General features: G+C 39.2%; 1 protein-coding gene across 1 annotated transcript in view; it reads left to right on the top strand.

The window, feature by feature from the left end:
• Window positions 1-21,304, top strand: part of COL9A1 (collagen type IX alpha 1 chain) — an 88,074-nt gene extending 66,770 nt beyond the window's left edge. Inside the window, exons 34-38 of the mRNA XM_047860197.1 lie at window positions 2,884-3,030; window positions 3,248-3,302; window positions 4,902-5,090; window positions 11,582-11,659; window positions 20,546-21,304. Coding sequence (XP_047716153.1) covers window positions 2,884-3,030; window positions 3,248-3,302; window positions 4,902-5,090; window positions 11,582-11,659; window positions 20,546-20,730 — 654 coding nt within the window. The 3' untranslated portion in view covers window positions 20,731-21,304. The remainder of the gene's footprint in view (window positions 1-2,883; window positions 3,031-3,247; window positions 3,303-4,901; window positions 5,091-11,581; window positions 11,660-20,545) is intronic.
• The last annotated feature ends 2,347 nt before the right edge of the window (window positions 21,305-23,651 follow it).

The following is a 23,651-nucleotide window of genomic DNA, read 5'->3' as shown; positions in this document are numbered from 1 at the left end:
CCTCTGCATAAACCCTTCAGGAATAACATTTGGTAGAATAAAATCAGACATTGAGCAAAATATACAAGTCTTGGATGAAGTGGACTCTGCCTTGCCAACCTCACCTCTACCTCTCTGGAAGTTCATCTGTTTGCAGTGCTTTTTGCTTGGCATGCTGTGTAATGCCTTGTGCTGTTCTCCTAGCCTGAAACACTCTTCCTCTTTCCTTAGAACACCTACCTCCTGCCTAAGCAGTTAGCCCCATCCTGAGCCAGACTTTCCCCCAGAGGACCCTCCCTCCCAGACTTGGTTACAGTGCCAGCTCTGGGCTCTTTACATACACGTGAATTAAAAAGTATTAGGTCACCTTTTACATACTGCCTCTAAACACCATTGATAGTCTCAAGCTTCAAGTAACATCTTTATACCTAAGAATCTTTGACAGAAATATCTTACGCTTGACAAAAACATAGAGTAAACCTTGGTAGGACTTCGTAATAGAAATCCTACTTCATGGGAATGCAAGCTGGTGCAGCCACTCTGGAAAACAGTATGGAGGTTTCTCAAAAAACTAAAAATAGAACTACCCTACGACCCAGCAATTGCACTACTAGGCATTTATCCACGGGATACAGGTGTGCTGTTTCAAAGGGACACATGCACCCCCGTGTTTATAGCAGCACCATCAACAATAGCCAAAGTATGGAAACAGCCCAAATGTCCATTGATGGATGAATGGATAAAGAAGATGTGGTAAAAGCTTTTATATATAATGGAGTATTACTCTGCAATCAAAAAGAATGAAATCTTGCCATTTGCAACTACGTGGATGGAACTGGAGGGTATTATGCTAAGTGAAATTAGAGAAAGACAAAAATCATATGACTTCACTCATATGAAGACTTTAAGAGACAAAACACATGAACATAAGGGAAGGGAAACAAAAATAACATAAAAACATGGAGGGGGACAAAACAGAAGAGACTCATAAATATGGAGAACAAACTGAGGGTTACTGAAGGGGTTGTGGGAGGGGGGATGGGCTAAATGGGTAAGGGGCACTAAGGAATCTACTCCTGAAATCATTGTTTCACTATATGCTAACTAATTTGGATGTAAATTTTAAAAAATAAAAAATAAAACAAGTTAATAAAAAAAACAAAAATCCTACTTCCCTCTTTAGAAATAATCAGTAATGTTCAATGGTAAGAATTCTGGTTATAAAAGGAAAAAGTGAGTGAACAATGCAGTGATCAAAATGAGTCTCATTTAAATTTGGGAGTTAACTCTTGATTTATCACCTCCCTTCCTACCCCTCTTATCTGACACCACCCATGTAATACTGATGCAGCTGAAGTGTGTTGTCCCAGAATAGGGAAATAATTATGAGCAGACACACTTCACCTTCCTCAGTGATGTCAGCATAGACAACCTGATAAGTAGGTGAAGTCTGTACACCAGTTTCTACTTTGGCATACCACTATTCAGTTGAAGGATTCTTTCCAAAGACCCGGGACCCTTGTGATGCCTTAGCCATGCTGGCCCTTGATCTCTTCATCAAAATGTCCTGTCTCTTGTTCCAGAAGTATTTCGGACATTGTCAACAAGATGATGGACTCTGAGTTGGTTTCCTTTGTTCCCTGCCAGTTCTTTAGTGCACTTCCAGACTCACTTTGGCTTCTCCTCTGGGCAGTTTTAGAAGCTGTTAAAATTTTGCACTGTAGTCATTTGACAATTCCCAACCCTCCACAGCACATCCTTAGTTCTCTCTGCTGACACTGTCTTTCAGGAAGTCTTTAAGCCATAATTTCATCATAGAAGCAATTCTGACAGGTTGACTTAGATGAGTATCACTTTTTCATAAAGAAAGATTGGAAAAGGCATACTTGCTGAGCTGTATTCAGATGTGTCTAGTGAAAGCCCTGCCTCACCACCTTCTCCCTTCCTTACAACGTTTGAAGGTTTAAAAAAGTTGGCTCTTTCTAGGTGAATGTTGCATATGAAAAGGAAGCAGGGTTAAGTTGCTTTATGAACTTTATAGTGAGCATTAGCATTCCTTAATGCCTCCTGTCCTTTTATCTTCTCATTCTTATTCTGTAAACAATGGCACATTGTAACTAACTACTATGCCATAAACTCTACCACAGGGAACTTAACAGAAAGTGAATTAATTTAGTCTCTTTTAAAGCAGTTATTGTAGATGGGAACCTTAAAAAATGCTTTTAGTGGTCTGCTTTCAGAAAAAAAAACTGTTATATGCTTTTGTGCTAAGGAAATAGTTTATTTTTCAACTTCTTTAGTATTTAGATTTTTAGCTTCCTCAATACTTCAATAAATTATGGACTCATTTTTTTTTTGTTCCAGCATTTTAAATGTATTCGTGTTAGGTGCAGGATTTTAAATGTATTTAGTTAATGTTAGTATTTTAGAATTCCTGGATACATTTGGCTTCTTTAAATTCTCCAGAATGTTATAAAGCTAAATAATTTACGTTCTTGGAAATATCTTTATTTTATGCTTTCTGTATTGGTGACATACAAAGTAACCTGTCTTGTAGGAAGTCAGTGGCCTTTTTGTGACCAAAAATTGAATAAGTCTTGTTAAAAACTAACTTGTTCTTAGGAAGTGGCTTAAAGTATAAAAAAATGTGGTTTTAAATATATTATTTCAATGAGTATTTTGAAATAGTAACTCTACCAAAAAGAAAGATTTTGAAAACCTTTACTTGACTGGAATTCTTAGAGACTGGAATTCTCAGAGCAGAATATTAGTAACCTCTGAGCAAATACCTCTTGGGAGATAAAATGTAAGCAAACCCCAAATTTCATGTAAGTCTTGTATTAACACGAAGCAGAACAATACTTGTGGATAGCCCTGGTTTTTTAACGTGCCATTGTGTTCTAGGTGGGTAACCCTGGGGACCCTGGCTTGAGGGGGCCTGAAGGCAGTCGGGGGCTTCCCGGAGTGGAAGGACCGCGAGGACCACCTGGACCGCGAGGCGTGCAGGGAGAGCAGGGTGCCACCGGCCTGCCTGGCATCCAGGGCCCTCCAGTGAGTGGCGGACAGTCCCCAGGGTTTCCCGTTGGAGACTTAGTCTCACAGCACCAGAAGAGGGGTGGGGAGCCAGGCTGGCCCAGACTCCTCAGCAGTGTGGGTGGGTTCTCTTGTAAATCCAGCCACCTGGTCACTTGCCGAGTCTGTCAGGTTACCATTTAACAATGTCTTCTTTATGGTTCTGTTTACAAACCGTCTTTTTTTTCTGTCCCAGGGTAGAGCACCAACAGATCAGCACATAAAGCAGGTTTGCATGAGAGTCATGCAAGGTAAATAAATCATAATGTCTTGACTTTTGTTTGCTTTAAAGGTGGGAGATCTTGAATAATGTTAATATTGTTTTATCCAGTTTGTTGCCACACAAAACCTTATAGCCTGAAAAAAAAAAAGGTTACACACACACACACACACACACACACACACACACACTTTTTTTCCCCCTTTGGAACACAAATTCTCAGGTATCCTTCCCCCTCCTTAACATCCTACTACTTAGTGTATAAGGCACTGACTTTGGCTCTTTGTGTAGCTTATATGTGAAATAATTGACAGTCTTCATGCCCATAAGAAGCATAAGGACATTATCTCTACTCATGTATAACATAGGTAGAAAATTAATAACTAGTATTTTACTAAAATGGTGATATATTTTTACTTTGCTAACCTTTGTCTAAATTCATCTATGGCTACAGCAGTTGTCTGTCATAGCTCTTTCAGAAATGGTCTAGTTCTAAAGTCACATAGCAAAGGAAACTGGGGACAAAGAAACTTGGGAGATCCTATAACATGGAGGCCTTCTAACAAATAATTAACTTATTCTGGTTGGAACCAATTCTGTCGCGATACTCTTCTTTTGTATGCTCATGAGATAGCCTAATTTGTCTGGTAGACTTGTAGAGCTTTCCCAGAATGAAATTGTCACTCTATATTTGAAAACCAATATAAGTCTCTTCATTGCAGACACTTAATCTTAAAAGAATATTTCAATTTTATATGTTATATCTCAAGAAAATTATAATTTTATGTTAAGTTTTACATAAGGCAAAACTAGAATGTTCACATTTAAACAATTTTAAAATGTTGGTTAGGAATTTGTTTCCAAATCATAATCTCCTTCACACCTTAAAAAAACATTATACTGGCATATTTCCCATAGAGTATTTTCATAGGAAAGATTTCTTATTCTTCATCATTTTAGTGGATGATTCTTAATCTATTTAATGGTTCCTGAAAAAGCCCACACAGTTATTAATTTTTAAGACAGACTATGAACATTCCCAGGAAGCAAGCTATTTTTAGTGTCTGTTGTCTATTCCAAGCATGAAAAAACTTTTGAGAGGGGAATCTATAAGAAGTTGTGAATGCTCAGGATATTTTAGCTTACTCAGTATCTTCAAACTAAAACTGTGGGGCTAGGTCTCAACTACTGTCTCAATGCTAATTCTGGACAATGTCCTTGGCTTTTCAAAAGCTTCTGGATATCCACTTCTACCTATGTTAAGAAACTCATTTTCTTCCCATCCTGGCTTTTCAGATAACCAGCCAGGACTCAGGTGACGTACTCTTCCTTTTAGCACAATACCCATCAGAAAGACTTGCTGTGTTTTTTTTTTTTCTCACCCCCCTCCTCCCCTGTCTCAAAACAGCAAGACCAAATATATCCAGGGAGAGCTGAATAAAACAGCACCAGTGAAGCCTCTTGGCAGAAAGTCCATGCAAAAATGATCCAACTTTATTCACTTCTCGCCACCAATTTTGAAGCTCTGGGGACACATTTAGAAAAAAAGACACTTGAAATACCCCTTTTATCATTTGAGTCACTTTCATGCTTCTGACTTCTATGGGCTGTTTTGTTTATTATCTTTTAGAGCATCTTGCTGAGATGGCTGCTAGTCTCAAGCGACCGGACTCAGGAGCCTCTGGCCTCCCTGGGAGGCCTGGACCCCCTGGTCCCCCAGGACCTCCTGGAGAGAATGGTTTCCCGGGCCAGATGGGACTTCGTGGCCTCCCAGGCATTAAAGGCCCCCCTGGTGCTCTTGGTTTGAGGGGGCCTAAAGGTAAGTCATTTGCCCAGGTGGAACAAAAGAACATACACTGTCCTTTTTCAGATGTATTCACACATCTTTCCAAGATCAGAAAACTATTATATGACATCCTCTTGACCTTGCTGTATGACAACGGTAGACCAAAAACTAGAATTAAGGTCCCTTGATTTTTAGTACTTCAGTCATAGTCCAAAATAAATTTTACAGGATCTTGTAAAGGATCAACCAGCTTTTTTAATTTTTGTTTTGAGACTCTAAAATCCTTGTAGAGTTCTTCTGAGATGGCAACCAGCCTTAGAATGTTTGTATCCGTTACTTAAACTAACGAAATTTGTTTGGACATAAGACAAATTACATCATGAACTGAAGCTGCCTCCCTCTTCTTTTAAAAAGTGACACTGGATATTTAGTTCTGATGGATTTTTTCCAGCTCTGAGGTATAATCTAACTTTTTCCCCTTCTTTAACATTTCAGGGAGGGTAAACAAGTTTGTTTCTTCCCCCTTTTATTTAAAAGCAAGTTAAGCCTTTAAAATCAGTATTTTGCAGAAATATAGGATTGTGAGAGTGTGTTAGGTATTCAGCAGGACCTGCAGAAGGACTGGTTGCCTCAGATGGTGTTTGCTGGTTGAGGTGAGTAAGTATGTCAGCTTGCGTGGGTGTGTGCCCTGGATAATTTACAGAGAGAGCTGAATAAAATCAGGAATTTCTGTCTTACGGTGAGTGACCGACGGTTCTCTCGGAAGCTTCAGAAAGGCATGGCATCAGAAATCAGAGACAGACTTGTTTTTCTTTCAACGGTGGTGTTCCAATTAGGGATAAATATTATGGTGTGAATGGTCAGAGGGCAAGCAAGCTGCCTTTTTGGATCTATAAATGAATTGCTGATGCATTTGGCTAACTACACTTTCAGCTGGAACAATTTTGTTAATTATATTTGATTTTTTTTTTTGGCATGTGCACTGCTGTATGTGAAAAAATGAGCCCTAATTGGAACCTCTTGTAAGGCTGGCACAATTTCCAAGCTTTCTTTCAAGGGGCTGGACAAAATGAAATATGAAGAGAGCTCGGAGCTCTTCTTAAAGAGAACTGAATATTTTCTTTGAAAGAATCACATAGTCATTCATCTTTGTCCTGCTTTTAGCTATTGGTTGAGGAACTCATGAGTGGGTACTCTGTGGGTAGGCCACATTCACTCTGTTAATAATTTCCAAGGAACTCTGCTGCCTCCGGTGGATTGTTGACTTAGTTGGTTCAGTTGCACCAGAGCCCACAGATGACTCCTCAGCCTTTCCTGTAAGTTTCCTTTAGAGCAGTGGTTCTGCAAGAGTGCTCCCTGAAGCATCGGCACCACCAGGGACCCCCTTTGCAATATAAGCTCTCTAGCCCACCCCAACCCCACTGATCCAATCAGAGACTCTGTAGGTGGGGTCCAGCAGCCTGCGTTCTAACAAGCCTCCAGATGATTCATTCCTGTGCTGCTACATGCACTGGTGTAGTGCAGTCACCCATTTTCCTACTGGAAACACCTTGTAGGGGCTGTAGAAATCACAGTCCTATTCTCTTTGGCCAAAAGGAAGTCTGTGTATGTGGGGTAGAACTTAATTTTGAATTAGTAAGAGAACTCCCCTCAAGTTCCATCTTATTTTCTAAGAAATAAGAATGTCTGTTTACTTACTATGCCAGTAGAGTCTGCCTGAAGTTGTGTTTCTCAGCTCGGGGTGCACAGCGGAATTACCTGGGGAGCTTTAAAAACTGCCCACAGCTGGGTCCCATTCTCAGAGATTCTGATTTAATAGGTTTTTGCCGCAGGATTTAAAAATATTCCCCATGTGATTTTAATGTACAGCGAGGGCTGGGAGCCACAGGAAACAAAGGTGAAACGTTCAGGAAGCTCTCTGGGAAGGTCTTAGCAGCACTGAATTATGGCTGGGTTGGGCTGAGTTGGCTCTAGCAGATAAACTTTATTTTGAAGGGAAGAAAAATATATTTCTATATTTGGAACCTGGAAAATGTCTCTAGCACTAAGTTTATTCATTAAGCGTAGTTTGATCATATAAAGGACTTCCCCCTAATTTTTCTTCGGTATTTACAACATAGTTTATACTCTAGAAGTGATACAGTCTTTTTTTTTTTTCTAAAGGACTTTCTCTCCCCACCCTCCTTCCATCCCTGTATTGTCACTGGGTTCCTTTAAAGCAGCATCTTCTGTCAGTTTTCTTGAAATTTGGGGTATGGGAAGAAAGGAGTACTATCCTCAGATTTTATCCAGCAGTGCTATCATGAATTTGGAAATGTATGATTCCAGGTAACCGGACTTGACCTTTCTTGTCCTATCACATCCAGTATAACACTAATATTTAATTAAAAACATATAGTGTTGCACTGGCCAAAGGTTACAGATCAGTTTTTCCCTGAGAACAAATACTTCGCCATTTGAAATTTAAATGTTCAGCTAATTAGAGAAGAGATGTATTTCAGTGTCACCTGCTGCCTTCTTTCCATGACTAATAAAGAAGGGACAGTGAGACTTGCTCTGCCATATTACTTTGAGAGTCTTTTTCCAAGGATATTACTACATAAATAATGAACAAATAAATTTTACTAAAGCTTTTAGCAGTTCAGGCTAAGCCTTTAATAAAAGCATTTTTCCCTAAAAAAGTACTCTGCAAAACACAGTGAAACATTTTCAGTGGGAGCTAGTAGAAATATGCCTGAAATCATACTCAAATCTTAAATCATGTTCATATTTTTTGGGTTTTCATTGGCATGTTTTATGTGATACTACACTAACATGTTAAGACCAAGGCCCCTTCTGCATGTACATTTTATACATACTCAAGCAGAAACATGGAGACTTCTAATTGGCGTTATGTTCACTTTGCTTAGTATTAATTAATCTTCCGTGTTGTCAATACTACTTTTAAATGTTCCCGGTTTGGATTAATTTTAAGTCCTGTGGAGTAAGGCCATATACATGTTTTTAGATATTTTAGTGTGAGTCAAACAGATGTGTCAATATGTAAATGAAGGCTTGAGAAAGTGCACGTCGTAACTGTGACTAGCACTTTTTTCAGTATTAATCTGTTCACATGGAGTTGGAGCATCAGTTATGGCTTTCAAATAAATGAAATAAATAGCTCTGGAGCAATGAGAATTTCTTCCACGTTAGCCGCTCTATTCACAGTGAGCTGTTTTTCTTGTTACCGTGCATGTTTCCCTTCTTACCTTATGTAAAGCTTATTTTACAAGCTCTTTATATATATTTTTCCACAGAGTAGGCTAGCTATTAAAGGTGGACCTTTAGTTCCCTGAGCCGGTTTTCATACAACTCGAAAGGAGACATGATCGGGGTTTGAAGAAGTGGATTAACCCCAGGGATAACAGAGCCGGGCTGCAACACGGTTTGCCGTGGAGTAGCAGCAGCTCACAGTGTGGCTCTGTCTCAGAGCCCATCTCTAAAAATTGTTTTTCTATGACCAATAACCGCAAGGCAGCATCAGGATGAAGACAGCAGTCTTAGTCCTTGCAAGCGACATTTTAAAGTTGATGTGGCTTCGCTCTAGAATGTGTTTAACTTTCACTATCTATGTGGAAGTTACATTTTAATTTATAATCTTCATCTCACATCTTCAGAAAATGTGGCACATTTATTGGCTCTTTTCTCACTGCAAGCCACCAGAATTAGAGTGATATGACATTTAAATTGCTAAGTTAACAAGAGCGCTTAAGTTCTTAGTTTTTAAAATGCTAATTATCATATCTTCCTAATATAGTAAGGCCATGTTGATGATGAGTATAAAAAAAGAGCTTACGTGAATGTGAGTTAAACTTGAGCTCTAGATCCCTATACGGTATTTATATAAATTTAAATTGTTTTTGAAATACAGTTGATTCATGATAAAAATACTCATACAAGGACATTCACAGCTAAAATCAAAGTATGGTGACTAAACATTCACTTCATAATTAGATTTTTTTTTTACTATTTTGGCATGCATGCTTTTGTTTTTTAAATTATTATAAATGGGACACAATATTGAATGAAGCTGAGCTGACACAAATGTTTGGAAAAATGATTATATATAGAATTTACTGCAAAATGCCACTGCCTCTTCTGAGCGAGTAGTAGAATAATAATATAATACTGTACCAGTGATATAGTAGAATAATGCCTTCTATGGGGAGCAGGAAAAGTCAGTTAGGACCGGTTGACTAAGGTATTAGGGCACTTTGTTAATGAGGCCAAGTTTCTAGGTTTCTCTGCAGGGGCCAGGATAATTAATGAAACTTGGTTTTCTGGCTGCTGAATCCCCAAATTCAATCAACTGTCTTGCAAATACACATGGTTGGTTGCAGTCCAAAGCATTTTCCCTATAAATAATAATCACAAATGAAATGCAGGCACTTGTGACAGCACACTTTAAATTTTGAAAATTCATTAATTTATTTTTGGTGACACTAAATTTATATTGTTTGAGAATTTAAAAATATATTAAAAGATATTTAGTGAAGAGTTTTTCTCCTACTCCTGTCTCCCATCTGCTTAGTTTCCTTTATTCTTCCCATTGGGTAATCCCTTTTATTAGTTTCCTACATATCCTTATAAGTGATAAGGTGCAATATATGATTATATACTCCCCTACATCTTTTTAGAGGCAAGTCATATTATCCTTTGGTAGTGATCTGAACCTTGATTTTTTTCATTGAACAATTATGTCTTGAGATCATTTCAAAGAGCTTCCTGATTCTTCTTCATAGCTGCATAGTATGCCATTCTATGGAAGTACCATAGTGTATTTAACCATTTCATGGACAGTTAGTTTCTAATCTTCTACCATGATAGCAAGGCTGCAGTGACTATCACTGTGTATTTTGTTTTTGTACAAATACAACATAACCGCTGTACTTCTAATATAAATTCCTAGAAGTGGAATTGCTAGGTAAAATGGTACTACCATTTGTAACATTGATAGATATTCCAAGAAACTGCCTCAATTCACAGTCTTATTAGCAACAAGTAATAATGTATTTTTCCACAGACTTGCTAGTATATGTTTAATTAAACTTTGGAATTTTTGCTGATCTTATAGTTCAAAGTAGCTTTCTTGTTATTTTTAATTTCCATTTATTTTGTTGTGAGAGTGATGTCAGATAATTTTCCATATATTTCAGAGCTATTTTTTTTCCTTTTAATGACTTCCTTGCTTATATATTATCATTTTTTATTGTTGTTGACCTTTTTTATTGTTTTTAGGAACCCTTCATATTCTGAATCATGACAGTAAAGCCAACTCAAATCTGAGGTTATAAAATAATTCTCCTTATTTTCTTCTGGTTCTTAAATTACATTTAAATATTTGATCCATTTGTAACTTATCCTAGATCATGTTGTGAGGAACAGATTCGACTTTATTTTTTTTTCCAGTTGGCTACCCACTTTTTCCAAGACCACTTATTGACTTGTTTGACTATTTCCAACCTTAAGATGGCACATTTATTACAAAACAAATTCTTATATGTATTGGAGCCTGTTTGGGGGCTGTTTCACTGGTCTATCTATTCAAGTACCAGTACCACACCATTTTAATTGGCATAATATATGGTAGGATTAATTCCCTTCATGTTGCTTTTCTTTTTGGAGTTTTGTGGCTACTCTGGCTTATGTGTTTTTCTGTACAAACTTCAGAATCCTCTTTTCTGGTTAAAAATATCTTTTTATTGAGATCATGATGAAACTTCAGCTTAGGGAGAACTCATACCTTTTTGTGATGATGTCATTCCACCTAAGAACAGTTGTCAGTCCTTTTGTATCCTTTAGAGATGTTAATTTTTTGTTGGATTTGCATATTTCTGATTAAATGTATTCCTAGTTATTAATTTAATTGCTGTTTTAAATGGGATCTTTTTTCATTACCTCTTATTTCTGGTTGTTTGTAAATGTAAAAACTACTAATTCTCATATATTAATTTTGTGCTTTGCTATTTTACTGAATTCTCTCATTGTTTGTAGTAGATTTTGAGTTGATTTTCAAGGATTTAAGATGTACACTTATATCACCTGAAAATAGGGATATTTTTGACTCTCAAAGCAAATGACAATTAATAGTGATAAAGTACGCATCTCTATAATGTTTTGTCTGTAGTGGGGCTGCTTCTCGTGTTTCTCTGTAAGCATGATGCTAGCTTTTGGGTTGAGGCAGATATATTTTATCAGGTCAGGGAAGTAACCATCGATTCTTATTTTACTGAATGTTGTATCAGGAATGCATATTTTATTTTGTCCTATGTCTTTTCAGCATCTATGAATATGGTCATTGGCTTTCCCCCCACTTGGATCTCTTAATATAATTAATTGACTCAATTTTTGCCTTGCTACATACTTACTACAACCTAGTTTTGTGGCAACAAAACTCTCAATTTTGGGTTTGCTTAAAGTTTAAATATATGGAACTTTCTTTTTATAAACATACAGAAACATAACATTTCTCTAATGAAATGCAGGTGACTTGGGAGAAAGGGGGGAACGTGGCCCTCCAGGAAGAGGTCCTAAGGGCTTGCCCGGAGCTACGGGTCTCCCAGGTAAGTGTGTTATATGGCAGCATGAGGTTGAGGAATTGGTAGCAAGTGGGCAGTCTGAATTGGAAAATATTTTAAAGAATTGCTCTTTGATTACTTAAGCATATCATGTAATTCTCAATAATGGCCAGCACAGATTTTTCAAGACCAACTTTAATGAAGAGTTAAATGATCTATAAATCATGCCTGTGTTCCTCATGAGAAAACATATGTCAGGGCTTAAAATATTAATTTCTTGAACAGATGTTTTTTTAAAAAAATTGTGTCAAGGTCCAGCCACAGTGCACTTATTAGAAAATTCTGAATGAATGAGGTCCTATCCATTTTTAGCCTAGTTGATAGTTTTGTTTATTTTTTAACCAAAAAGAGCAACAAAAAAGTTTTTAAGTTTTCAAACTATTCATGTTGCACAGGGAGTAACTGAAATTTTCTTTTAAAAGCTCCTGTTTCAAACATCCAGACCCTCCAGAAATCCATATCCAAAAAAAATAAACCTGAACATTCCAACTCCTCTAGTCACAAAGAGCCATGCACAAGCCACATATCACAGCTGTGCTGGCTGAGGTAACAAAGTCACCTCTGTGTGAAGAGCCTGGAATCTCTCACTGGGCGTCTGTTCTCTCTTTGCACACTGGCTACTCTGTCCCCACAGTCCAGGCTGCCACACACTCATCCACTGGGAAATGACTTAGAAGCCCAACCACAGAAGCAGCATAGCAGGGGAAGTCAGTTGGGTTTGAGAGCATGAGTGACCTGGAGCCTCCCAGCAAACTCATAGCTGCTGAGGCAGTGGCTAAGGAAGGCCCCCAGCGCTGGACCCTGGAGCTGAGGAGAGGCAGGGTGAGAGGCTGTGCAGAAAAGGTGGCCCACACTCCTTCGGTGGATTTGGAAAACTTGGTTTAGAGAAATTTAGAAAAAGAAACGCTGATTTTCTAATTCTGACAGAGGCTTCCATATTCAATCATGGTTCTAATTGCAGCCAAAAACATCACTGCTTTCTCATTACTCATTTCGTTGCTCCTGGGAATTGCTTTCTCATTAAAAAAAAATTTTTTTTTAAATATGAATACATTTGGAGATAGCTCACTGCTTTACTAACCCTGCGATTCATGAGTCTGTCAAGATGCTTTCACAAATTGATAAATTTTCGTGATTGGAAAAGGAAAGAAAATCTGGTTGAAGCTACAGGAGACCAAGAGAAGAAGATTTTAGTGTATGATAAAGCCTGTATTCATTGATGGATGTTTACAAGAGGAAAGGGAAATGGAATTTTCTGAGTGCTTTCCTCCTTTATCAGTGGCAGCAATAGGTAGTTTAGAGATGATAAAAATATCATTACAATGTACTTAATTATCTATATATTACAGGATTGCTTCAGTTTCTCCTCCCATTTTGTTGACAAACCACATAACGGTTCTTGGACCAGCAACTTGCACCCTTGGCAAGATTTTCCTTTATCAGAAATATATTATCATTTCTGGTGACTCTTACTTCCAAAAAATCTGTTGATAAGCCATGTTGTTTTTTTTTTTAAATTTTTTTTTTCAACGTTTATTTATTTTTGGGACAGAGAGAGACAGAGCATGAACGGGGGAGGGGCAGAGAGAGAGGGAGACACAGAATCGGAAACAGGCTCCAGGCTCTGAGCCACCAGCCCAGAGCCCGACGCGGGGCTCGAACTCACGGGCCGCGAGATCGTGACCTGGCTGAAGTCGGACGCTTAACCGACTGCGCCACCCAGGCGCCCCTGATAAGCCATGTTTTAAGTTTAAAATGGGAAGATTGAGGGAAAACCAGCTCTGTATGTATAGTGTCCCAGGCTGTCATGAGGGGACACGTTTCTGCCCACATGCAGCACCCCACCCAGAGCTGCTGAATCTGACTGCGAGGATTTACACGTAAATGTAAATGGCTCCGGGGCCACTGCTCTACCAGAAAGGGGCTTCCGTGATTTGCTTTTTAGTACATCAGACATTGGTGTGTGGGCAGGTTGGTTAAGGCAGGACAGGCTCACCACTGGCAGCACTGACCGCTGACTGGTCCTCATCTTGTCCTCCTTGTGAAAAAAATTAATTGGTTATAGCTGTTCTTGGGTTTAAAACTTAAATATAATTTGTTAAAAAATTCCGTGGGCTCACTATTTTAAGACTCCTAAACCTGTCCTTTTCCCTTTCCTCTGCCTTTTGCCAGTCCTTGCCCCTTCCTTCCTGGTACCATTCTGAAATCTGGTCTTTCTTTGTATATGCCTTTGTTACATTTCTATTAAGAGGATATATGACATTATTTAGTGAAAAATCTGGGTTTCAGATTATTTTTTAAAAGCTGAGGCTACCTTTCAAAAGCATGCAGTTTTCCAAGTGCTCTAGCACACAGGCACGAAGGGTTTATGTTTGCCCCAGTCACTGAGGCACCAGCTGGCTGCTTTGGTTTTTAGGTCAGCTCACACTCTCTTGTCTACACTATGAATATACTTAGCTAACAATTTCTTGAATCCATTAGTCCCTGAACAAGAGCTTTTAGGGTCATTTTTCCCCTAAAGCTAGTACTTGGAGCTTCTGAGTAGGAGCTCCTGTTTGGAGCTCCACGATTTAGACATCCTGGGTTCAAATCTTGACTCTGTCACTTACTAGTTTTCTGACCTTGGGTGAATTTGACTCCAAATCATAAATGAAAGTACTGGTTCACAGTAAATTATTGCACTTGTTCACTGTCCACTGAGAGGCTGGGACCTTTAACTTCCCTGGCAGAGCCTGGAATGTGATTAGGAACGTGGTTTCTGGTCTCTCACAAACATAATAGTAACAGGACTATTACTAGTATGTGGAGGTCTGGAGGAACTTCCAGTAGGACTCTGTGCAGGGACTTGTCTGGAGCCTAAAAGAAAGAGCCTGTAGAACAGGATATCCTGCAACCTTCTTGGTTATCCCTATTGTTGGATTGGGGACTTAAATCCTCCTGAGTGGAAAACGTTCACTTGATCATTCTTCCTGGTGCAAACATATGTGATATATTTGAAAAAATACAACTAATACATTAATTATCTATCAGTAATCAGAATTCCTTTATGCTTTATGGACAGTTTTAGTTCTTTTCTCCTCTCCGTATCTGTTTGGCACTGATTATTACATGGCCCTTTGGGGGGCCTGATATGGGGGCCTGATATGGACCATAGGTCATTATTGTAACCATCATGCTATCATGTTGGCTGTGGTGCTCGGTTCTTTAAAAAGTACCTATAAATCATCCAGTTTGTTTCTCCCAGCCAGAGGTAGGCAGAACAGGTATTTAAGAAGGGTGGGCTCTGGAGCCAAACGCCCAGGTGTATGCACTGCTCTTTCACTTATTTTTAGCGACTCTGCCTCTTAGTGCTTCAGTTCTCTGCTGCATCCCAAGGCTGAGAACCACATCTACCCTATAGAGTTACTCAGGAGGTTCTGTGTACATGTTACTACACGTGAAACACAACAGCGGCTGGCATATGGCAAGCATTTTGCAAATTTAGCTGTCATTATTTTGTTATTCCTCTGTTTCTATTTGAGGAAATGCAGACTTACAGAGGTCACCTGCTCTGACAAAGGTCTGTCAGCTAATAAGTCACAGAGGCAAATATTCATACCTTCTATGTCCAGGTTCATGTACTGGACAAAATGATGCACTGGCTGCCTAGTAATGGGATTAGCTTGCCTTTGCCACACTAGCCATATAACTTCGCCATGTTTCATAACCACATAGTGTCTTGATTTCTTTTCTGCCTCTCTCACAGAGCGGTGATTAGAGATCCCTGGGACTTTAGATGCCCCCCAACCCCCATGCCCACCTTCAGTTTCTTACCAGAGGCCTTTGTGGTATTGCTTGATTGGGTTGTCTCATTAAGAGTAACTCTCTATGGGGGCGCCTGGGTGGCGCAGTCGGTTGGGCGTCCGACTTCAGCCAGGTCACGATCTCGCGGTCCGTGAGTTTGAGCCCCGCGTCGGGCTCTGTGCTGACCGCCCAGAGCCTGGAGCCTGTTTCCGATTCTGTGTCTCCCTCTCTCTCTCTGACCCTCTCCCATTCATGCTCTGTCTCTCTCTGTCTCAAAAATAAATAAACGTTAAAAAAAAATTTAAAAAAAAAAAAAAAAAAAAAAAAGAGTAACTCTCTATGCCTGCTGCCACCAAACTTGCCCACTTGGGACCAATTCCTCGACGCTCTGGGGGTTTTAAGGGAAAATAGTTAATATTAGGTCCTGATCTCTTCTGTGCATTCAAACTCATGAGGAAAAGAAACAAGTTAAATAAGGAATCATATGTATGTGACCACCAGGAATGTGGCTTGTGAGCTGCGATGCTTTCCCTTTTTGGATGAGGAGAGGAGGGTAGAGCTGGCTTCTACCTAGGCACACTAGGTCACACTAGGCAACTGGGCTATTCAGGTTTCTTACGTAAAGCTGCACATAGGTGAGCTTTGCTTGTGAACACTGAGTGGAAAAAAAAAAACAACCCAAAACTCCAAACCAAGGGCACACTCGGTTTAGGCTTGTTTAGCAGTAGCCATTTATCCTATTTCCATTACTGCAGCTGTTTTATCTGGCTATGGGGATCTTCTATAAATAAACCGTTTTATGCCAATTCCTTAAACATACATGGTTTGTCAAACACCACAAATGCAAGCTCAGCGTAAGGTGGATATGTAAGAAAGTCCCTGGAACACACATTTTACATAACCCGTGGATAAATCACCAAATTAATGCTGAAAATTACTTGCAGGGTTCCCCCCACCCCCACCCCCACCCCCCTTCCTAAAGGTCTTTATACACAGTCACTTTCACTTTGCAGCCTGCAGTAGATCCTTCAGAATGTTCCAGCAGGGACTGGCCTCCATCAATGTAACATGGCTACCCTCTAGTGTTCGCACAGAGAATGACATTCATTTTTAAAAATAACGAAATGTTTGGCAGTAACATTTTTATAGGTCCTTGAAATTTCAGAAAACTATGTAATCATTAGCCAGTTAGTGCAGCTAACACACCCATGAGGCAGACAAAGCAGAATGAGAACACTTCATATCTGTTTTCTGAGGAGCTGAAGGGTAGTTTATAGATATTCGCTAATGTAGCTGCTAGACTTCTTGAATGATTTGGACTGTGACATTGTATCACCCCAAAATTAGGCTCCTAAACAACACCAAGAACCTTGGAGAGTAAATACCCAGCGTCAGGACTCACCAGAAACTGATGATTTGTGAAGCCTGATTTTTTTCCTCTGGCCAGTTTTACAGGACAAAACCTCAGAAAAAATATCTTTAGTTTCTTTTGATAGAGCTCCAGAAGAATCAATACTAACTCTTGGTTGCGGTGCCGCTTTTACTTCCCGGTTAATTCAGGCTCATTAAACACCAAACCACACACGCAGGCACGTGCGCACGCACGCGCACTATTATGCATGCACGCACACGCAGCATTAGCGGCTCAATAGGTATGGAAATACTCTTAGATTGAGTAGTGGTTAAGGGCCCTTGCTTCTAGTTCTGACGCCCTGTAGCTGTGTGATGATGGACAGGTATTTAGCCTTAAAAATTTTTTTTAATGTTTATTTTTAAAAGAGAGAGAGACAGAGAGACAGAGTGTGAGGGAGGGGCAGAAAGAGAGGGAGACACAGAATGTAGGCTCCAGGCTCTGAGCTGTCAGCACAAAGCCCTAAGTGGGGCTTGAACTCACGAGCTGTGAGATCATGACCGGACCTTAGTCGAAGTCCGACTGAGCCACCCAGGCGCCCCATGCCTTCTTAACTCTCACTTCACGCAGAGGAAAATGGGATCAATCACGAGCACAGTTCCGGGCCATGGTAAAGCGGGAGCGTTGTGTAAGTGTTGATGGTGATGATGGTCAGAATGACGAAGATGACATCCAAAGCCTCAACGGGTAAATTGCTGTATTTGCCCAAGGGAGAATTGGACTGGATGTGCTTTACATAAAATAAATCAAGGATACACAGGATGGCCTTATCAACTCTTTTTCAAAGGATTAGCAGGAATCTGGAATAAATGCAGCAAGTGAAAAAGCCTCTCCTGCGATGTGTAGAAATGGGGAAGTATAATATGAAAATCTAAAAAAAGCTTTCCTTCTGCTTTCTAATATGGTTGAATGGTAGAGAATAAATCCCCTTAAATTTAAGATTTTAGGCAGGAGTCTGGCTCTACAAATGTTAAAAATTTGGATTAGTTGCTAATATTTAGAAATTGAGAGGTGTTTATTAAAAAACTCAGCCTCTAGCTTCCCTTGACAATGATCAGAGGTTCTGCTGGCCCACCTTCCCTTAGGGCAGCTGTTGGCTGGAGCAAACTGCCGGGGGGGCACCGTTCTGCCATTCACAACAGGCCGCAGTCCTCCCTGTTTCCTCCCTAAAACTGATGTGGAATAGCGGTCACCAGTTTTCATTACATTTGTGTTATGTCTTCTCCTAAAGACAGCAGGGTGTTGTTTTTTTGTTTTTGTTTTTTTAGTTTATTTATTTTGAGAGAGAGAGAGAGTGTGTGGGAGGGGCAGAGAGAGAGAATCTCAAGCAGGCTCCACACTGACAGCTCAGAGCCCATGCGGGGCTTGAACCCACGAACCGTGAGATCATGAACCGAGCAGAAACCAAGGACTGAGCCACCAAGGCGCCCCACCAGGGTGTTTCTTAATCTAGGACCATTTCTTTACTACCTTAAAGGTCAGCAAACTTTTTTTGTAAAGGGCCAGATTTTTGGGATTTGTGGGCCATGTGGTCTCTGTGGCAGCCCTACAGCTCTGCCCTTGGTAGTGTAAGAGCAGCCAGAGGCAATACAAAACAGATGACTATGGCCCTGTTCTAACAGGACTGTTTACAAAAACAGGGGTTGGCTCATTTTGGGCGATCCCATGTTTGCCCACCTGATCTGTATTACCTGTTTTGCTCCTCCTGTGGTCTTTTGGTTTGTGACCTCTCCTCTGGGCATTTTCTCCTCTTAATCTTGATTTGATTTTGTTAAGGCCGACCTGGTATGTCTCCATGATAAGGCGTATGAGAATTACCCTTTTTATGCACGTCTGTCTGGCCTTTTAAAGCTTAAAAGAAAATGTTGAACAGCAACCTGTGTCATGAGACCTGAACAGACCCTGCTAAAGCCGTATTTATAGGTGCTGTTGATTAGAGAAAAATGTTCTCAGGGGCCTTGTCTTTAGAGGGAAATGTAATCATCTGCTTCATTACAACTGAATATAGTCGAATGGAAGCTTATGGGATAAATTAAGGGAAATTACTTACATCTCTGTTTATCTACAGCCTGGAGATGGATAGAATCAAAGATAATTATTCTCTTAATGTTTTGTCCTGGGGCACCTGGATGGCTCAGTTGGTTGAGTGTATGACTATTGATTTCAGGGTTGTAAGTTCGGGCCCTACATTGTTTGTAAAGATTACTTAAAAAAATCTAAAAAAATAAAAAGTGTTGTCCTATAATTTTGCTTTGTGTAGATCTAATTGTAAATATCACAGGAAGAATGAGATCTTATATGTAAAATAAGATATCTACTTTCTTTCTAAAAGTATGTGAGATATATGTAATAAGAACACTTAATAAGACCAGACCACTATAATAAGACCAATACAAGACATATATTAATAAGACCACTAAAATAGAAAAAGAGAACTAAAACCACTGAGAAAGAAGGAAACTGCCTTAACCTAAGCAAATGTGTAATTGAACATGCTCACCCTCTTGGCTGAATGGCTGAGGTAAGAGGAGCTCTATAGAACTATATCATCAGGTGTATACAATTTGTCTTACGCAGATTTCTTACCACCACCTTTGTGCTAAGAGTATGAGAGCACTGCTGATGTGATGGGGTGGGTAAACATTCAGCAGAAACTCCCCTCTGTATTGGGTGCCATGCCTCAGAGAACATGCCACACGGGGTGATCAAACAACCTTTGAATGTGACAAAGGGAAAAAATGCTCCTGAGGAACTTAGGCCATGATAAAGTTCATGTAGGGGTTAGCCCCTGATGGGAAAACATCTGGGAACTTTGTAGGTGCCCTGCACATGCTTCTAAAAGACATCAGTGATATCCTCATGAACATAATAATAGCCCCTATGTATCAGATGCTTTCAGGCATTGGAATTTAGTTTTAAGGAAGCATCAACCTGTCTTGTAGATGAAGAAACTAAGAGGTTAGTGACTTGCTAATGTCACCCCATTCACAAATGGCAGAGCAAGAACTTAAGGCTATCTTTCTGCCTCTAGATCCTGTTCTAACCCCTGACCTATATACTTCTACTCACTGTCTAGAGATTGATCACTTATTAGGGATGATGCCACTGGAAAAATATAATGTGAGCCACAATGAGAGTTGTGTACATAATTTTAAATCTTCTAGTCGCCACATTAACAAAGTCATAAGAATCAGGTGAGATTAATTTTAATAATACAGTTTATTTAGCCAATTGTGTCCAAAATATTATCATTGCAAAATATATCATGTCATGTAATAACAGTCAACATTATTAATTAAACATATTAAAGTTTTACACTGAGTTTTCAAAGCGTCCAGGTGTGTTTTACACTTACAGTTCATCCCAGTTTGACTTAGTCACATTTCAGCACTCAATAGACCTATGTGGCTAGATGCTACCATACTGGGTAATTCAGCTCTACTGAACTTTGGAAACGTGGGTTAGAGATGCTGAGGTCTCCTTCCTCTTTTAATTTCTAAGAAACCCAAGTTCAGTGAAAGAATTTTAACATGACATCATGTCTTCATCATTTCCAAAAGCACTTATTAAGCTCCTAGGTGCACACTGCTGGCTAGGGGAGGGGGTCCAGTGCCATCTGTTAGTTTGCAGCCATTGGGGCTCTCCTGTTTACATGTGCAATCATTTGTGTGTTTCAGGTGAACCAGGTCCTGCCAGCTATGGGAGGAATGGCCGGGATGGCGAGCGAGGCCCCCCTGGGGTGGCAGGAATTCCTGGTGTACCCGGCCCCCCGGGACCTCCTGGGCCTCCTGGTTTTTGTGAGCCAGCCTCCTGCACCATGCAGGCTGGTCAACGAGCATTTATCAAAGGGCCTGATCAGTGAAAAGCTTAGTGCTGTGTGGCTGTCTGCATAAACAATGCCTGGCAAAGGGGCTTGGAGGGGAAACCACCGAAGCTGAGGCAAAAGACAACAATGCATTACCTTCAAAGTTATTACATAAGTCTTATTTGACAGATTTAAAACAATGGTGCTATTCAATAAATCCTTTCTTTTTTCTTGGAGAGGAGACAGCAGAATCATCGGATACAAAAAAATTCAGAAAACCTAAAACCCTCCCTTTAAATAAATTTATAATCCCATTCCCAGGATCTTGAACTTTAGTGTGCTATACGTATGTGATCTATCATGGGCCACTGTGCCAATAAACAAAAACAACTGTTTGGTTTACCTCAGTTGTAGTAGTTATTTTCATTTTTCATTTAGATGTTGTTCTCAGATTATCATTTCAGCTATACAGAGGATTAGCAGACTAGTTCTGAAGAAACCTCACTGCAGTCAATAGAATTGGTGCTTAAAATTCCCATCAATGTGTCCTCTTGGGAGCAGCAAGAATGTGCTCTGCCCCATGCAACAATTTCCGTACATCACTTGCTGATTTTCGTAGGCAGCCTGGATTTTTGTTAAACTGTACTGTATCCCAAACCCATTAATTTTTGAGCTCTTCTATGTGAAAGCAAAGAAGGAATTTTAATATCCTGCCATTCATAAGTTTTATTGATAAGATTATTTATTTTCAAGGTTTGAGGTAACATCTCTGGTTGTACCAAAAAAATAAATATGGTTTCTTAAGCTCTTGCATGTTTTCTTATAATCATGTTCAATGAAAAGAAGTCACTGAACTTATTTAGGTACAATGAAAAATATTAAATTCCTGGTATTTCTATAGGCATGTTTATAATATTAGTGCTTTGTTTCTGTAGAGAAATTAAGCCCTTCCTGTTCCTTAGGGGTCATTACCCTGCCACAGTTCTTTGTATGTATGTGTGTAGCATGGGGGAGAGCTTCAAGGACCTTTTTTGAAATTCTAATGAAAGCTATGGGGCCATCATCCCAGAAAAACACACGAGTGCATATGTGCAAATATGTTTGTAGACTATTTCAGAGAGTTCATAGACCACTTAAGCACTTGGTTTCTAGGTTAGGAACCACTGCTTTCATTTCAATGGTTTGTTAGCTCCCTCCTATTCATAACTTCACTGCTGCAAAAATGACTTCTGTTCCACCACTTTTCTTAGACATTTTATAATCACAGCTCAGCTAAAGCACCGAATTCTTATCAATAAGATAGGTATTGCCTGACCACTCAAGCACTTTACTACTATATTTGTGTGGTCACATTGACTAGCTGTTTTATAGACATTTCTATAAACTATTGATCAGACTTACTATATTAATTTTATGTCACAGTGCATGTGAGTAACTTCTCCCTGGGGCATAGCGCAGTGCTCAAAACAGTCAATATCTTCAGTTAGTTTATGGAATTCAATTTTCTCAAGTCATGGGGCATAAGCCCTAACAGGATCTTTGATATCAATTTTTCTCACGTGTACTTGTTATACATTCAAAAATATTAGCCCTATTTGTTTGGCCAAATCAATCATTATGTAATCTGTATTTGGATTTATGTTTTATTTAAGATTTCTGTATTTATTTAAGTAATTTCTACACCCATCATCAGGCTTGAACTTACAACCCCGAGATCAAGAGTTGCATGCTCCTCCATCTGAACCAGCCAGGCGTTCCCCTCCTGTATTTGGATTTCTTTAAATCTGCTTACAGCACCTAGTTCTGTGCCTTGAGCATGCATTGCTTAAGGAGAATGATTCCAACTTGGCTACATAAATCAGTGCCATTTACACACTGAGAAGGATGTTTTTCCTTCCTGTGGAATAAATAATTTTTGGAAATAGAGATACCTGTTATAATTACTTAAAATCATCTTCATATAAATGGCAAACCTTTTGAGGTACTGCAACATCTAATCAAATAAATGCAAAGAAGTTGCCTTGTCTTTTCACAAAGATTGTTTTATTTTAACCAGAGTGATGTAATTAAATACAACAAAAGAAAAATTAGATAACCAAATAAATATGTTTCTCAGTTCTATAATATTGTATTCATAAGAAAATTTTTAAAAAATAAAATTTCAAAGAGCAGATCATTCAACTGTTTTACAAACTTGATATATAAAAGGCTGTACAACAAGCTCCACAGATACCACAAGCGATACTGGAAACAACCACTTAACAAATAGATTATGCAAAACTAGCACATTCCAAATGGTGGGAACAATCCATTGTAAATTCAGTTAAGTGAAATAGTTTACAGAAGCAGTAAATACTTGTCTGAGAAGTTGCAAAGAAAAGCATCCAGCAAATTCTTTCTATGGAAGTTAGAGTTGATAAATATTTAATTAAGCCAAATAGCTCTCTCTAGCAAAATAGAAATTTCCAAGCCTCTTTGAGATATTTTTAAAAGTTGGGTGAAGTGTCACCTAGAGCACTCACTGAGAGAAGAGTCTGTGAATAATTAAGGTTGGTTGCAAACTGGCATGTTACTCAAGGGCAAATGATTTCTGATTTAATTCTAGTCAGTGCTTCTATGGCATTATGATATGATTTTCATCCCCAATACCTGACAGGTTGGTTAAGAACTATGGAAATCACTTTCCAGGTTGACTGAGCACATAAATTCACTGGCATGGTTTGGGATAAGTGACTTCTGAGTAGCAGAAGAATATGAATGAGTAGTCATATGAGTTATGTGATTGATTCGATTATAGGCACTTTATATGTCAATCTGTCTAAACGAATATTGCTATGCTTAAACATCATTAGTAAGATCTGATTTATTTGCCACCTGAAATAAGCTAATATAGATCCCTAGTTTTGGAGATCACCTCTGACTATTATTTGATTTTTTGGCTATGACAGTTTCTGACATATAATATCCCTGAATTTTAA

This window comes from Prionailurus viverrinus, chromosome B2 (genome assembly GCF_022837055.1).
Source record: "Prionailurus viverrinus isolate Anna chromosome B2, UM_Priviv_1.0, whole genome shotgun sequence".
Classification (NCBI taxonomy): Eukaryota; Metazoa; Chordata; class Mammalia; order Carnivora; family Felidae; genus Prionailurus; species Prionailurus viverrinus.
This window is presented reverse-complemented; position numbering and strand designations above follow the sequence as displayed.